The following is an 18,359-nucleotide window of genomic DNA, read 5'->3' on the forward strand; positions in this document are numbered from 1 at the left end:
TACCCACATACATATAGATACATATATTTATAAAACCTCCCTCAGATAATAAGAAGAAATATGGAAATAATCAAAAGTTTTAAGTTATGAAATACAGAAAATTGGTAAGGAAAGCCATAGAGATGATGAAACAACTTGCTTGGCAAGTTTTCCAGGAGTGAAAGGGTGTGAATGAGAGGTGAAAGGGTCATGAAAGGTGAAACAAAGCAGGACAGTTTATTAGAGCAGATGAGGGACACTGACTACATGGGGGAAAACGGCTGCAGAGAGGGCTTAAGAGCAGAAATTTCAATTGCTACAAACTCTAACTTTTTAGAAGAGAGAAGTCTACCTAGGTTTTCCATTGCCCTTGCAATACAGTTTCTCCTATTTGATATTAATTTTAGGCTTAAAGGTATTTAATTTGATCTAGCTCTCTTTGCACTGCTCCAAAGGGGAGAGTCACCCAACTCCCCCAACTCAGATGTGCAGGTATGAAAGGCAGCATTGATGCAAATGTTCTACACAGGCTTGAAAAAGGCTATCGGGAACTGCAGATAGGTGAGGGCCTACTACTTGAAGAAGAAGTGTCATGTCAAAAACCTTAAACTATTATTTTGGAAGAGTAATTTTATGCCTTTCATAATTTACAGGGACACAGATGGATTAAAATCATCATCATCATCATCATCATCATCATCATCATCATCATCATCATCATCATCATCATCATCTCATAAAAATGACAAGTATACCAAAAAGGACTCATCATTTTAAGGGGATGACACAAATTACATTGAATTAATTTTCCTCCTCTTCAGATAATTTTGTAAAGACAGTAGGAAAGGAACTGCCTCTAATGTTCTCTACGGCCAAATATTTACAGATATATAAAGTTCATCTCAGCTAATAACAGCAATAGTTACAAAACCAGAGGGATTAATGTATCTAATAAGTAACTTTGGACTATTGTAAAACAAGAGCATATTCGTTTTTGCATCCCTTTGCTTATGCCACATTCCTTTACTATTTTTCACTTAGGATCTATTTTTTCTTTTAAAATCCTGACTAGAAACCAGTTGCTAATGACATGGGAATATTTCCCCACCACAAAGCATCATTATAACTGTAGAGGAATTAAAAGTGTGGAAGATATTGCAGCACCCCTGAAGTACGTACATGAACGAAGATCTAAGATATAAAGTCTTTAGCATGGATTTGAATGCCTGAGATAAGTGTGTCCAGATAAAAATAACCAAAGACATAATTAAAGAAGGATGTTTGCAGCAGATGTCTGCATTTCAGATACCACTGCTATGAAAATAGATGATCAAAACCTTTTTTTTTGTTTGAAGTGAAACACTGCTACCTTTTCAGTCAACCTTTTCCATTTCTCCCCTGACCCTTTTTTTGTTTTCTGTGTATGGAACCAGCTGGATAGTTCTGTCTATTCTTTTGAAAACTGAAAATTCAGACGTATGTATTTGAAAATCTTCCTCTATTCATCGTGCAGAATAAATCTAATAATATATAATATATAATACATAATTGTGCATCTATCTATCTATCTATCTATCTATCTATCTATCTATCTATCTATCTATCTATCTATCATCTATCTATCTATCTATCTATCTATCTATCTATCTATCATCATCATCATCTATCTCTCAAATAAAGTTTGGGGTTATTTGTCTAAAAAGTTACAAAAATTTCCCACAGATGTTTAGAATAAAATAATTTTACACTGAAAGCTGTTGTAACAGAAATTTTTCCAGCCACTTCTGCATTATAAAAATAAAAATAGAACTAATTTTCAGGTATAAGACTAAACCAAGGCAAGACCTAAGAGAGTAGGTGTCTAGGTACACAAATTTTACACTTATTTTCTGCTGCCACAGAAAATCCTTATGACTTTGATTTTAGTCAGCAGCAGAACTGTAGGAAAGAATCACTACCATAAAATTGGTGAGCTTTTTCTCAGCTGTATAACAAAGGATACAAGGGATGTTATATACCTGTAATTTTCAGTCATAGAGATTTTACTCATATAATATTTAATTGTTATGTCTTCCAGAAAAAAGTTTTCAAATATTTAGTTAAGGCTGCTATGCAGGCTTGTTTAATAAATCCTTCAAATTTTTTTGCACAAACCCAGGTCAGTGGTTTGCTCTTTGAAGCTGAAGATGTCTTCAGTGCAAGTGTTCAAGAGAATTGTTCATATAGAGATGTCGGTTTTAGAGAAGGCAGGATGCACTGTTACTAGATTTATGCTTTATTGCAATACAGATCTATCCAAAAGTATGCCATCAATTTTGAGCACATTGGAGGAGTTCTAATAGATCCTGAAATTTCTTCAAGGGAACTTTTTTCCTCAGAATATTAACCTTGATTTGACATTGATTTATTCTAGATCACAGTTTAAATGCATTTGAAAACTGAAAGGATGCTGCTGTGTCTATGTATGATCCACTGCTTTAACTGGGTGAATAAGGAAATTTTCAGAAAAACCATCACAATTTGTGGCAGAGTGATTTAAGAAATTATGATCCTCAGTTTAGTTCCCTTTGCAGAGCAAGTAGAAGCAGGGATGTGCAAATGTCTAATGCTCCATGGGTCTCAGCCTGATGATGAGGTGGGGTTAATGAACACAGGGAATTGTGTGCAGTGAACACAAGTCTGGTTTTGCTGATTCTAAGAGGATGGAGAGAAAAAAATCTCTGTAAGAAGAGTAGCTGATACCATCTTTGAGTACCTTCATTAGTTATCCTGTTTCATCAAGTGGCACTTGAAATGTTTGATCAGTTTTACCTGCAAAAGAAAGTATCTAAAAATAACAGTAAATAAACTGTTGACTATGAGGAGTAGCTGAAATCTCTTGGCTTGTTCATCCTGAAGAAGAGGAGACCTCATTGCAGTCTACAGCTTCCTCATGAGGGGAAAAGGAGGGGTAGTCACTGATCTCTCTGGTGTCCAGTGACAGATCACAAGGGAATGGCCTGAAGTTGTGTCAGAGGAGGTTTAGGTTGGATATTAGAAAAAGGTTCTTCACCCAGAGGGTGTCTGGGCACTGAACAGGCTCCCCATGGAAGTGGTCACAGCAACAAGCCTGACAGAGTTCAAGAAGCGTTTGGACAACACTCTCAGAGATATAGTGTGATTCTTGGAGTGGTCTTGTGCAAGGTCAGGAGTTGGACTTCTATGATCCTTGTGGGTCCCTTTCAGCTGGGGATATTCTATGATTATGAGTAGAATCTCTCCTTTGCCTACAGATCTTTGGCACATGGACTTTCCACAGTTTTTGTGAAAGTAGTGCTGTCAGCTTCTGTGGGAAGAGAAAACCCACCACATCGTTATTTCTGCATTTATTTATAGATCATGTTTTTTCCAAGTCAGGTCATAATCCTGAACAATTTTGATATCTTTTCACAATTAGAGCTTGATTTTTCCCCATTAATTGTTTGATTGACTTATCAGAAAATAATATAGATATCATGCTAATTTCCACTACTTGTCCTGTGTGTTTTCATATGTTATCTGTGATACTTATATTAATATACATCAGTCATTTAATAATTGTGCATTCAAATTCAATTTTCCCTAATCTTTGCATTCTTCCATGCAAAGTCAAAAAAACATAACCCGAGGAAATATTTTACCAATTTCTGTCCTCGTATTCTTTCAAGAAGAGAAGAGCCTTGAAACATAATTGTTCTGTTATGCATACATCTGCCCTCTCATGTTACTTTTAATGTTTCAGAGAGTTTTAAACATTTAACATTGTTTTTCATATATTATTGCACTAATCCTGATAAATGCACTAAATTGGGCTCGAATAAAGAAGATTTCCACTCATGTTTCTGCTCATTACTTTAGAACTAGTTCTTCCAGAAGATAAACTGCTTGAGGAAAAATACAGTGCTCTGCTGTTGTTTTGTTCTTTTATCACTAGAAGATCAGTATGATGTTTCTTTCTATTTTAGTAATTTTCAAACATAATATCTTAAAACCCTCTAGACATGAATAAGTAAAGATGGTGTTCAGTTTTGGCTTTTAGGCTTTAATTTAGGATACATTTCTTAAGAAATTTTTTTCCCATTCAAATTATTTTTCCCTTTTTGCTAAACTATATTTTGATTATATTACTGAGAAACTAACTACTATATTTTCTTAGAGGGAGCAGGGTATTAAATGACTCCACAGCTTAACCTTTTTTTAAACCTTTTATATGCTTTTAAGATGACCATTTTAAACAAAGGGAAACGTCTGAGACCCCATTTCTGAATACAGTCACAAGGTCACAGGGTTTTTTTATTTTAATTTTGAGAGGAGTTTTTGACTTTTAAAAACCATTGTAAACATGCCTATGAGACTAAAAAAATAATGGCATTCTGAAGGTAAAATGTTATCTTGTTTTGGATAGGGCATAGAGATTGCAGGAGATTTAGATTAAAATAATTCCTTTCTTTATTCTGGGTATGAGTAACTTCCATTTTTTTCCAAACCTTAGCAACTTTGAGGCAAGACAAGGGAACTATTTTCCCCTCAGATTTTAGTCAGTCACTGGTTTTTATGGGGGATGGTGGTGGGCAGATATAAGGATGGTTTATGGAACGATTGTCCTTCATAACTTCTGTTGCATGAGCACAGCTGTAGGTTCCATTCTCCTGCTCAGCAATATGAGAAGTGTTTATCACCATTCAAAACCAGTGGGTGTTACCTGGCCACATACATTAAATTTCTAGACACCTATATCTGTGACTGTGCACTGATTTTAGATCAAGTGAAAAAAAGAACAACCCCATCCATAACAAGATTCATCTTATCCCAGAGTAGGTGTATAGGACTGATTACTGCAAAACAAGTGATTACTTTTGCTTTCCCCTGAAAGGTGCATCCCACTTCAGACTTTATCTCATTGCAGGAATATGCTACAGCTCTTTCATTGCTTAAGTGTCAAGTACTGATTATTTTAATGTTAGCAATGACTGTAATATACATTTGTCCAGAAGGTAAGAGAACATATACAAGAATGAACAAATTTTCACATCTAGTTTCTGCTTCTTCCTAATGACTTGTAGCATGTAATTCTCTGTATTCAAAGATGTAAGACCAAAAGGTATTTTAGATTATCTACTTTAACCTCTGTTATCTCCTTATTCAGCCTCATTATAGTTACTCCTGTGTTGAAAATAGTAACTTGTATGTAATGTAAGGATATCTTTGAGAAAAAAAAATTCTTTCAGGTAAGAATGCAGCCTTAATGAGGAGATAAACAAGCTAGGGCTATTTGTCTCAGGCAGTGCTTGCATTTAAATGGCATGCTCTGTGGAGCAGGGCAGATTCTGTCTGTGAAGAGAAACCCTCTCTTTTGGTCATTCACCATAATGTATAATTTTCTTAAAAGAAAACCTACTCCTTAAGCAGGTTCCCATGAGAACTTATTGCTGCACTTTTAGATAAAGACAAAGCTCTGCAGGTGGCATAATTGCTGGTGGGAGCTGCCTGCAGGCTCTTCTGTTATAGTAAGACACTGAGTTTATCTTACAGCCAAGGAAGTTGTGCAGAACAGTAGAGGCCTGAAAATCAAGCTGTACATGCAGCACGGCAAAGGTTTGTGCTATTCAGACTGTTACGTGCATCACTAATGCCTAAACACGCAGTGGTTCCTCGGTCAGGATGAACACAGGCCCCAAACATATAAAAAAATTTAGTGAAAGACCTAGCAGAACAAATGAGATACTGAGTGTTACATCTGCTTGACAAACTCACCTCATCGAGATCAAAGCTGAGTAGGTCACTCCTGGTTTCCTCCCTGGTGTGTCTCCAGACAGAAATTTGGAGAAATTAGGTGATCTAATAAAATAGAGAGTATTACACTGATGCTGGATCATTAGCAACCCTTAAAGCACCATCCTTTTGATTACAAAATTAAAGGTGGTTTTTTTGGCTACAGTACACTTACAGCCTTGATCCCTGATTTGGGATTACAGAGAAGAGCAACAAAATATCTGATCTTCCAGTTGTACATTCTGCACAGATGGGAGGATGGAAATAAAGAAAAAAAATCTTTCTGCATCTTGCTCTACTTGTGGATGTGAGTAAAGAGTCTCTAGTAATTAATATCCTAGAACAAAAAAAAATTCTTCTCAGAGTGCATTCTTTGAGATCAAAATGAATACATCTTTTTATCAAAAGGTGACATACTTTAGATAGTGAAAGAATTACCAATTTCTATATTTAAAATATATTGTTCATTTTAACTTTATGCAGATATACAGCATAGTTTAAGAGTTGCAGAAAGCCACTGCAGTGATGATAGTAATGCTATAAAGCAAAGTTTAACCTGTTTTTTTCTGAGGCTGATAGATATGTGTAGCAGGTTTGGCCTGGCTGTTGCCAACCCTGGACTGGCCCCCCTTCCCCCTCCCAGAACCTTCCCAGCAAAGGAAAGGGAAAAAAAACCAACAGAAAAGACACGCACTCTAAAGAAACTGAACTGAATAAAAAGAATAAAATATATTTACTAACATTTACAAACCACACTGTATACACTATACATAGGATCCCACCCCCCAGGGGAGAGGGGAAGGGAGAAAAGGGGATTGATTAGCCGGAAAATAGGGAAGACACCAACCTAACCCAAAGAAACCGAATGAATCAAAACAAACACAATTAAAAAACCTCAAGGAAGGGGAACAAGAATGAAACAATCTCACCCAGGACAGGAGAACCACCAGGGACCGGAGGGACCAGACTTCAACCACCTCCCTCCAGCTCCTCAGGCAAGGACAGGAACCAAAAAAAACCACACCCCCGCCCCGCTACGTGGAAGACACGTGTGGAATATGTGTAACTTCCTTAGATACAATGGTTACTGAGGAAGCCATGGGTCAAACCATTACAATGTGCTATGGTCTTCTCTGACCAGCTGGCATTTCCCATCTAACCTGGCAAATTTTGCTATTTATTGCCTTCACTGCTGCACACCTTCAATACCCTCCTTTCTTGAACTTATTTGAAGTGGACCTCTGTATTTCTGACTCTAAACATGGAATATTCGTAGTCAACAAGTTTCTACTCTGGTTATTCAGTTATTCTGAACCTCTTTTCTCCTCTGAGTACAGTCAACTGGGCAAGGAGCCTACAACTGGCATAAGTTACAGCTGTAGCATGAAGACGTTTATGACTGAGCTCCTCTGAGACCTTTGTTAATAACCAGAAGAACAGTTGTCATTATATGATTTAAGATTCCTTAGGCAAACAGAACGAAATAAAGTGAACTCAGGGAAGTGGTTTTGGAAAGGTAAAAAAAAGAAATTTAATAGTTAAAGCAAGTGAAGCAAGAACTGAGAGATGCATTTTGTCAATGCCAAAAATACACAGAAAGTATTATCAAAGGTGAATAAACAAACTGGGATTGTGTGAAGACTGAGTGTAAAGGAACTGAATATTCATGGACTGCTGGAATACAATATAACGTCACTCCTGAGGTGCAGCAAGCCTAGTCAACATGTTGTAGAAATCTTATTATAGGGTATGGTTCTGTATATACCCAGTAAAGTTATATATCCAGTAAAGCTTGCCTGCTGGAAGATAGGCTCTTTTAATCTCAACTGCTAAATATTCACTGCCTATTACAAAGATTTCTGACTCTGCAGTTTGCATTATTTTATCTTTTTATCTTATCTTTTTCATCTACCCAGTTTTTTCTGTCTTGTATTGTTAGAATCACATAATGGGATATCTGGAGGCTATGTGATCCATCCCCACTGCTCAAACAAGGCCACCCAGTGCAGACTTCCTGGGACCATGTACAAATGGGTTTTGAATATCTCCAAAGGTCAAGACTCCACACATTCTGTGGGCAACCCGTGCCACTGCTTGGTCATTCTCAGAGTGAAAAATTGTTTCCTGATGTTCAGATGGAGCCTTCTAAGTTTCAATTTGTGGCCATTGCCTCCCTTGACCTGCTTGCAGCACCGGTAAAAATAAGTATAGCAAATATGATTGTTTAACTCACTTATGCATTTAGGGAGAACAATTTTATCTTAATAAGAAATCAAGAAAGAGTATAGCATGACCCATGATATCAGCCTTAACACAAACCCCATCTGCTACTATTGGTGGGAATGGTGGCTCCAGGAGATTAAGACCGAAAGAGTGATGATTTTAAGGATAAGTGCAAAACCATTTTGCAGTGCTTCAATGAACCATGAAATAATTATTCACTTTTGGAATCTCAGTCCTGGTCAGTGATCTGCATATTCCAAGACTATAGGCCAAGTCCATACAGTATTAATATTATGTGTTATGGAGATCTGTACCCTTATTCCTCTCCAAGATGAGGATTTTAATGAAATCACTTTTTGTTGGCTCTTGTCCTATGGGACTTTCCTGGTAAAGGTGTGTGGTAGTTTTGGGTTTAGTTTCAACTAGGCCTCAGTTGGGCCTCAGTTTCTGCAGGCCCAGAGAGACTACATAGATTAAAGGGGACAAACATCACCTGACTTAAACAACCAGAGAGATATTTCATATAATTTTGACGTCAAAATTGAATATAAGAGAAGGTGTGGGCAGTGCCTTTCTCAGTCCCTTGATGTCCGGGTGCTGAGTGGACCTGCTATCACAGCTGCTGGGGGAGCGGGGCCTCATTCACCACTTCACAGCTGTTTGGTTTGGGAAGTACCCTTTTTTTGTTGTTGGTTTTCTCCTCTCTTGCTGGGCATCCTTTGGGGGGAGTTTGTTGGAGTATTTTTTGTGAGCTGGGGTGGTGGAGGTCTGTGTTCTTGGGTGGGCGACTCGTAGTTGTTGGTTTGTTTTTCTCACATTTGTAAATATATATATTATATCATATTCTGATTTTAATTGTCTCTCTTTTGCGTAATATAAGAAGCTTGCTATTTCAGGTTCTGTAATTTTTTTCCCTCCTCTTCATTTTTTTTCCCTCCCTCCTCTTCCCTTGGTGGAGGTTGGATTCTCTCTGTTTTGGGCAGTTGGCATTTTGCCAGCTCAACCTAACACAAGGTGGCATTTATGTAACTCTGATAGAGTCATACAAGTCATCCATAGACCTTGGATACCTCTCAAATCACACTATGGTGAATGACCTGTTTCAGAATACTGTATAATAGTCTAATTTACTAATATAAGCATTTTTCAATAATATGTTCACTAGACAGGTATTTTGGATAAATTATTTGAAAAGGGACATGATCATATCTAATAAAAGGTATTAAATTGATGCTGGACACCCATATGCAATTTGGATAACAGCTGGCTAGGTAGTAGCACTTCCATGGCTATTTTGATGTTGGCAACATATGCTGAAGAGGGATGACATAACTCTCTCATGTATCAACAACAGTACCACTTACAAGGCATTGGAAACAAGTCTTTTATTACATTTCTGGAAAATTTGTTGCTAACTGCAAAGAGTAATGGGAAAATCTATGCAAAACTCACTCTAGCTGAGGTCTTGACATCAAACATCTTTCTTTTAATATATTTACAATGCTTCAAACTTTATTTTCTTTTATTTGTTGCTCTGAAATGCTGGTCTATTCTGTAGAATAATTTTTCAGAAAATGAGTTATTCCAGGGGAACTGATAATAATTAAGTAGTGTTGAGATCTACTACTTGTCACTAATTACTTGCAGCATGGTTTGGTTGGGCTAAGGGGCATTATGAATGTCATAAAATTGACCCAGGCAACACAGTGTCAAGATTTCTGCATCTTAATTAAACTATTTGTTCACTATGGAAACTCCCTATCATATAGCCATAATGAGATAAGGTAAGATTTCATTATGAGCATTCATAGAAAAAAGAAAGTGTAGAAGACATTCTTAGAGTGGCTATTTCTTCCCCAAAGATATCTACTCCTGTGCTGCCCTACTCACACAGAATACAGAAGACAAAAATTGAAGTTTATTGGCTTGAGATTAGTCAAATTTCCTTCAAAGAGGAAGTCCTAACCACCAAGTTACAGATTTTGGATGGGATTAGGTGTGAGGAGGAAAAAATGAAGTGCCAGAAATATATAGGTTCAGAAGTAAGGGGAAAATGAGCAGAAACACCAAATCTGGTGGCTTCAGAACAGCATAGGGCTGATGGATTTCTCAATCTGTTTAATACAAAGTATGCTGAAAGTCCCAGAAACAGATGATAGTACCTAAGAAGAAAGAGCAAGATATTTACAAACTGTAGACTTGGTATGTATTTTTTTACTGAAGGTGACTATTGATTGGGCAGTCTAGAGCAGCAGCATGTTTTCCATATTTTAATACTTGCATATGAATTTTACTTACCTTTTGGAAAAATGCTTTAGCTGAACATAACTTACATTTTGTCAAACAGAAGCTACAGATGTAGCTGGAAGTAATTTAAAAAAAACAAAACAAAACCAACCCCAGTCTATTCCAGTTTTAAATTCTGGGAATCCAATATGTTTTCATGCATTTTTCTCATTCTGTGCTGAGAAAGCTCTAAACTCTTGCAATACAGAGTATTAATAGTAGTATAAATTAATTGCAAAATCTGTACATAGTAGCTTCCTACACTTGTAAAATTGCTGTGAAGCAAACCTCTTTACACTCTGGCAGAATAATATTTAGTGAAGTGTTATGCTGTCCCCAGTATCACACTGATATTTCACTGTATGGCTCAAGGGACTGGGAATTTAGATTTACCACTGACACGGATCAGAACATGGGGAAAATAAGACCTCAGATTCATAGTAATATTTTGTATATTTTCTATATATGTCCCAGGTTGTACAGTTGTGAAGATGGTACTGCAGTGCAGATCTCACATTCATGATTCCATTGCCGAACAATGATAAATTTAAATTGAACCAGGACAGTCCAGTAGATCAAATTTAGTTAAAGAAGTGACTACTGCAATAAACCTTTGAAACCAGGATATCTTTCCTCAATAACCAATAGGACTTAGCTCAACAGGAGTTGGGTATCTAAACCCTGCAACCCTTACTCAAGGCATTGACGAAGGTGATTTGGCGTATTAATAGAGCAGTTGGTTACTGTCACGTGAAAGGGAGGAGGGAGACAGAAATGCAAAGATTTCTAGTCTTAACTGTATTAATAAAAGTTATTAGCTATAAATGCTTCTAGACATTCAGAGCCTTATGTCCCCAACACTGTCTGTCAACTAATGGACAGCCCACAGGTTGGAAGGGTTTCTGACCTTTAATATGAAGCCACACTTAAGCCAGAAAAGAACTTTTCCCAGAACCGCTCCTGAAATAACATTTATTAATACAAATATGTGACAGTTATTGTGGGTTCCACTTTGCCGGTGATAACGTTCAGCTGCAAGATTGTATTTAATTGATAATAAAAGACCCCAAAAGAAACCAGCACAAAACACATTCTACAGAGACAAACACACTAAACTCAAGTTACAATACACCAATGTATCCCATTTTCACAACAGACAGAAACTAGCAACAAAGAACTACTAACTAAAAACACAGCCATCTAAAACACTTATCTAGACACTCTCTCAATAGCATAATACAATAAAATATCTTGCACACCACTCTGTCTGTAACACAGAACAAAAGGAAAGAACAGAACTGCTTCTTATCAACGCACATGTTCAAAAAGAAACTGCACATTGAAAATAAAGCAAGTTACTCTAGTTGCAAAACAGAGCTGGTCTTATAAAGTAAGAATAGCAAAAAGCAATAACCAATATAAAGTAGCAAAGGTGAAGCAAGTTACTGTAGTTAGTATTAAGGCAGCAAAACACAGTCACGAAAGAAGATGCTTATAAAGCAAGAATCAAAGTAGCTGTTAGCCTAAGATGTAAGATAGAATGTATAAAGGAATAAGCTTTGTAAGAAAGTAAAGAAAGTAAAGTGTAGAAAAATAGAAAGCACATGGTCTTCTCACCCCTACATTGTTCCAAGAGGTAGGAGGAGACAGGACAAGCTACAACAGTTACCCTCACAGAGACATGGCATTTTCCCCTCTCTGATGGAGTTTAAACTCCACACTTTTTATACCATTTTTTTTCCCTCATGTGGTTTTGTGACTAACAGTCAATCTATTGGGCGGGTGATGCAGATGTTTGACGGGACGTGGCTCCTAGAGTGGTTATAGAAGGTATTGCAAAGGGGGGCCATGCCATTCCTTAAACAACACTCCATCCTATGTTAATCTTATCAGTTTGAAAGCCTTTGTCCTCGGCCAGGGGCATCCTTCCAGGGGGCTGAGACGTTTCCTTCAACCCATCAGGCCTTGTCAGGGGCCATCACCCCACAGTTACCAAGATATTTTTGAAGAAATAACTTCCAAAAACTGCTCCACGTGCTCCCACTGTCTTGGCTGTCCACATGTGGCAGGTGGCTCCTTGCCTTTCTCCTCATCTGTTGGAAGCCTGGTGCTAATGTCTCAGTGCCAATGTCTGGCCAGCCCCCACCCCTGCCTGACTTCTGCATCCCCTGCTCTCAGAGCCTATTTTGCTTACTTGAACAAACCAAGTTTTCCTAAAACAAGGCTGTCAGGTATCTTTGAAATCTCCTTTATAATGTACCCTCTCTTTCTCAGCTTAGTGATCATATCTTTACATTTTGGTTGTTCTGAGCTAGGGATGAATTGCTTGAACAGATTAAGATCTGTCTTTCATTTGTAAGCTCTGTGGTCAGTCCACATGCCATTGGTATATCTATCACAGTGTGGTCTTGATAGTAAGGCTCCTTAATAAACCTGTGGCTTATGTAGAAAAATTGACTCATTTCCTAGCACAGCTAAGTCACACTAGACAACAAAACTCAGGAAAGTAGAAAGATCTTTTTACTGCTGTAAATCTTGTCCAAGTAAGATTTTTGTCAGCTTAGTGATACCTAGGCCAGCCAGTGAAGCTGTGCAGTGGTGTCCTGGGCAGTCATGTATAACCCCTAATTGAGGGTGGCATAATCCTTTACTCCTAAATAGATGAGGTTAGTCTGCCCTTGCAAACTTGGGCATCCTTTAAATGTTTTTACCTCCTTTTTTACAGATTCTCATGGATTTTTTCCCAAGTATAATATTTCTCCAGCCTGAATGGTAAGGATGCAGGAACAGTTTCCCCAGTTCACATTGATCAAATTTTCTTTGTTACAGACCTGCAGCTTTGCAGAGATAGTATGCTCTGGACATTTATGATCAAATGTCAAGTTGAAATAGTCATATATAACTGACTTATGACAATCCTGCTCTCCATATTTGGCTATAAATTTCAGGAAACTCACAAAGCATGATAGCAAATGGACAACACAAAAAATGGATATGGCAGAAAATGGACATGGCAGAGTGTGCCAGTTAAAAAGGACAAGTGTTTAACAACCTACACTTTCCACTGGTGGCCTTTGCCAGGCCATTCTGACAGCTGAAGGAAGCCCTAAACCTGACCAGTTTTTTAGTGACCGGTCACTAAGTGGGATGAAATGTAATGATGTATAATCCAGCGTGCGGCATCCTTTGCAGCTGCAAAACAGGAGTCCCTTGAAGCTTAAGATACACAACTTAGTCTGAAGGAGATTGTTGAATATACTGCATATCCTACTGTCAATAAATATTTTTTTTGCTTTTAAATATCTTGCAGGTTTGTCCCAACAATCTGTTCAAATCTAAATGCTTGTTTCAAACAGTCTTTGAAATCATTACTAGTCTTTCCCAGTATTTACTTTTCCATATTTTTTAGGAACAATGAGGTCTTCTCATCATCCACAGTGCAGATTTGCTCTTATTCTGACATTTTTTCCTTCTGTCACTGAACACAGTTTGCTTTTTGTGAGGTCTAAATTAACATTAGGATCTTTTCACTTCACCAGATTACACTTTTCAATCATTTGCATATATTGGCACAAATTACATTTTGAAGTGTCTGTCTTTGGGTAACTTGCTTTATCTCATAAATCTGTAATGCTGCCCCTCTTTTGCGCCATGGTATAAACAGCTCAGCTCCCTTTGCAGAAGTCTAGGTGCTGTGCCTGACCAGTATCCGCTCCCAAAGGAGAGAATCCTGCAGCACCTGTGGGCCATGCAGCAAACTGGGCAGCTCCACTGAAACCATATGTGTAACAGTTAGCATATGCTTAAATTCTTTCTTTTAAAATGTCTCAGAAAGTTCAGTACTTTGGAAGATCAAATGCAGAGTATTTTGGACACCATCCAGGTAAAGGGGAACAGCTGTGGGGTAGCAGTGCACAAGCAGTTGCAACATTGATCTTGGCTTCTGGAGGCACTTTGTACTTTCTGTAGGGAACCTGAATGGAAGGTAGAGGGAGGAAGGGAAAGCCTTCTTCTCCTGGCTGCCAGGAGCAGAGTCAAAGAAACTGCTGTCATTTGCCACCACTGTAGTTATGAGTTGTTCTATTCATAAATTGACATATTAGATATGATTCATCTAATGAAATTCTGCATTTGTGATGGATGTATCTAATCTGAATGGACCCTTTAGATCATAATCAATGGAAGAACAGTAAATGGATATGATTCATCTCATTTTAAACAGATGCCTACAGTAAATCACATTAATTGTTCCAGACATACATTTTCCCCCTAGCTTTCAAAGGTTAGCAGAAGGATAACAAAACCTTATTACCTATTTCACCACAAATCTAATACACTATGTTAAATTACATGTTGGTGAGGTGTGAAATAACAAATGGTGGCTTGATTCAAAATGCAGTGCTGCCTTTTTAGGAGCAAAAATATATTTGCAAGTGTTACTGACTTTGAGTAGTAGTTTGAATAGACTTTGTAATGTTAATAGAATCATTCATGCAATATAGTATGAATTTACTTATGGACAGGTATATCATGTTACTCACAAAATATTGTTGAGTTGCAGTTGAGAATAAGCAACATACTCACACTCACTAGTGTTGGTTAGTCACCCTTTTTACTGGGGCTGACACCCTGGTTTAAGTCTTCTGTGTGATGATGGTCACAGCTTAAGGATGGCTTTCCTTTACACCCAGAGGAATCTTGCATATTGAACCACAAATTCAGGACTCCTTAGAGGAAATTAAGTTCTTAAATAGTATTTAAACATGAAATAAAAAAGGCAGACTCACTCACTCAATCACCTGAGCCCACCACAACAGACGTTGAAGACTGGGGTTGCACCAAGGTTTTCCACAGGCTGGCTGCTCATCATCAGGCTGTTCATTATTGTTGTTGCAGCTTGCACTCACAGTGAATTTCATTACAATTTGTTTCTTTTCCAAGAAACAGGTGGTATTTTTCAACACTAACTAATTATAAAAAATTTTGGAATCTGTTCTTCAAGGTACAGGAACTTTTCACTTCATTAGAGTTTTGAGCTGACTCATTGAAAATACTTTTTGAAATGTTAATTTTTTTGGAGAAAATGGATGATAACTTGAAGGGGTTGTGTGTGTGCACTGTGAGCTTTGCCTATGTGAAGGATCCTCCACTGCTAAAGATGAAATGCTCAGAAACTTGTAATAGAAATCTCCCTTAAGATGCATTTACTGAGCGCTACACTCATGACATCTGAATCTGTAAAGAATTTCTAAAAATGTATTGTGCTTTTCTGTTTATTTAGATGCAGCTCTGTTAAGTGGCTAGTGTCACTAAAGGTGAATTAAATATGCTCCAACAGTGTTTTATTTAAAATACTTCTATTTCATAATTGACAAATGAATTATTGAAATTTAGGAAAAGGGTTACTAGGACCTTTTTATTTGTACTTTGTGCTGAAAGATGTTTGGTAAATACACAAAGTTACCATATGCAGTAAAAAGACAGTGAAAAGGAGGAACTCCTGCTAGAATAGAAAAGTCATATGAATTTTCCCTAATATATTCTATCACAGACCTCATTCAAGATGTTCAGAGGGCCAAAAGGCATAGCAAGTATGTCAGAAGAGTGCAGTCCATGCTGTTCGAGCTAGACTGGAGCTGGCACTCACAGTAGTCCAGTTATCTCTTCTTGTAGTGCAAGTAAAAGTACAAGACATGAGCAAATGCCAAGCAGAGTGTACATTTTAAAAAAATCTCTGATTAAAATTCAGCAATTAATTTTTTCTCTTCTAAAAATAGATGGAAAACCTGTAATATTTCTTTGATGTAACTGTAAGTTTCTAAGTGTTAGGCTCTAAAGTCCAAACCCTTAGAGGTTTATTCTACAAGATACCATTGGAAAAAAGTAAATTAATTTCTCTTTCTGCTTGCATAGCTCTACTATATCTCTATTTCAGTAGCTAAATTGCTACTTTACACTCACACAAATCAGAAGGTATAGAATACAGTGCTGAGAAAAAGCAGGTCTTCAGCTTATCTCAATTTTCTTTATGCCACTATTGCTTACTGAATTTTTAGATGATACCTATAAAATTTAGATAAAATGGCTTATGTTCCACGAATGCAACTGTTAATTCTCTCTCCAGCTAAAAGCAAGGATTTAAATAATTTTTTTCTCTCTCTTTTTTTTTTGTTTTTTTTTTTTTCTTTTTTTCTTGTAAGGCCTTACCCTGATTTATTTAAATAGAGCAGAATATAAGACTATTCAAATTACTTTTGTTCTCTTTTGCTGCTGGTCTAATGAATGGCAGCAGTTAAAAGTCACACTAATGAAAACAATGTAAAAAATTACCCTTGTCAAATTTAAATGAATACATTTGTTATTAATTAATTTCTCTCAGTATTTTCCCTTTTCCTCAGTGAAAATGCTTTCCAGAAAACTATACAAGGAACAGAAGATACTACTGCTCTACAACATCATGGCTGTGTTACGTGATCCTGGCCAAAAACATACATGGGTATAAACTCAGCCCTTTGAAATTCAGCTCCAGAAAATATTTCTGAAGGCAAGAATAGCCTTCCTATCACATTTCACAGCAAGTTCTCCTCTGGAGTGCTACTGATACCTGCCACTATTTCCAAACACTTACCTGCTAGGAACTGTGCACAGATATTCCCCTCTCTTTTCTACCACTGCACATACCTTGACTATGACCCGTAAATTCACCTGCAGGTGGTACTGGCATTTAGACAGGACTTTTGGGCCACAGTATGGCAAATCACATAGTAACAGGTCTTCATTGGCTTTTGTGAGACTATCTGCATCTTTAAAATGCATTAAGTCTGTTAAATGTTTTAAATGGATAGGGAATGCTGCCTGTATCATAGTATTACCAGCTCTTAAGCTATTCAGTTTCACTCAGGCATCCAGTTTGCTCATGCAGGCAGTGTTTTAGACTGGATGATGATATTAAATAGTCATCACAATGTATACAACAGGTGATATGATATTAAATCCCAGCGCTTTGACATTTAATTTTCTGGGAGCAGTTTCAGCTCTGCAGTGCCCTGGAACACAGTCAGGGTTGGCTTCCTGATAGTTTGGAAACTTTCAGCTAGACTATTCTGATTTCATGACTGAATATTTTCCCCTTCAACTTTTTACCATAAGTTCAAATACAATAAAAAATTTGAAATGCTGGACTGCATGGTAGTTGCAGCACAGCCTTAACAATCCTGTTCAGAAATGCTGCATTTCATGCAAAATAAATAATAAAAAATAGTTTTCTTAAGGTATGAGTAAAGTAAACAATGTTGATTTTTTGAGCTCCCAAGGGTCCGGCGCCAGAGTCAAAGATGTCGCCTTCACAGAAGTTTTGTCAATGCTCTGATGTATAGTTTATATTGTAGGCAGTTAAATGCCTCCCTGACATCCAATCCTGTCAGATCTTGGAAGCTAAGCAGGGTCAGCCTGGGATTAGTACTTGGATAGGAGACCTCCTGGGAAATGCCGGGTGCTGTAGTTTCTAGTCCTGAGGACTTCACTGTCACTGTCCAGGCTCACTTGGCCGTGGCAGATGAACCTCAGGACTTAAACGGTGGGGCCAGTTCTGTGCACGCTGTGCCTCACCTAAAAAATCCACTGCACAGGCTGGAGGGGCACACCCACGTGGGGAGAGCCCTTCCCAAATCTTAGTTTGCGAAGCCGAGCCACACGCGCACGTCTCATACCTCTAAAAGCACGTGAATAATACAAGCACATTATTGGCTAATAGTTAGTGTCTATGCTTTACAACACAATTCGATTGGTCCCTGCTTGCTGCTGCTATTGCAAGTCTGTTCTCTTTTATCTCAAGGACACGGGATTTGCTGCTTTTTGCATAGACTGGGTTGTGCATACAAGCCTCTAAATTCAAATTTCTCTCTACATACGAGTGTATGCCTTACCTGTACTCAGGTACTACTCACCAGACTGCAACTAAGTATCTTGAAAGAAACTTTTTGAAATCATAGGTGTTGTGGAGCTTATATGTGATGATGTAGGGGCAGAACAACACAGAAAATACATATCATCAGCAGGGAATGGACTGAATGTTCCAGTTG

The 18,359-nt window shown here is 37.6% G+C and overlaps 1 protein-coding gene across 1 annotated transcript in view; it reads right to left on the reverse strand.

The window, feature by feature from the left end:
* Window positions 1–626: 626 nt before the first annotated feature.
* The window catches only part of MCHR2 (melanin concentrating hormone receptor 2), a 42,725-nt gene continuing 24,992 nt past the window's right edge, over window positions 627–18,359 (reverse strand). The window contains 1 exon segment of the mRNA XM_071580169.1: window positions 627–712. Within this exon segment, the coding sequence (XP_071436270.1) occupies window positions 627–712 (86 nt within the window).

The sequence above is a fragment of the Pithys albifrons genome, chromosome 2 (assembly GCF_047495875.1).
Source record: "Pithys albifrons albifrons isolate INPA30051 chromosome 2, PitAlb_v1, whole genome shotgun sequence".
In the NCBI taxonomy this organism is placed as follows: domain Eukaryota; kingdom Metazoa; phylum Chordata; class Aves; order Passeriformes; family Thamnophilidae; genus Pithys; species Pithys albifrons.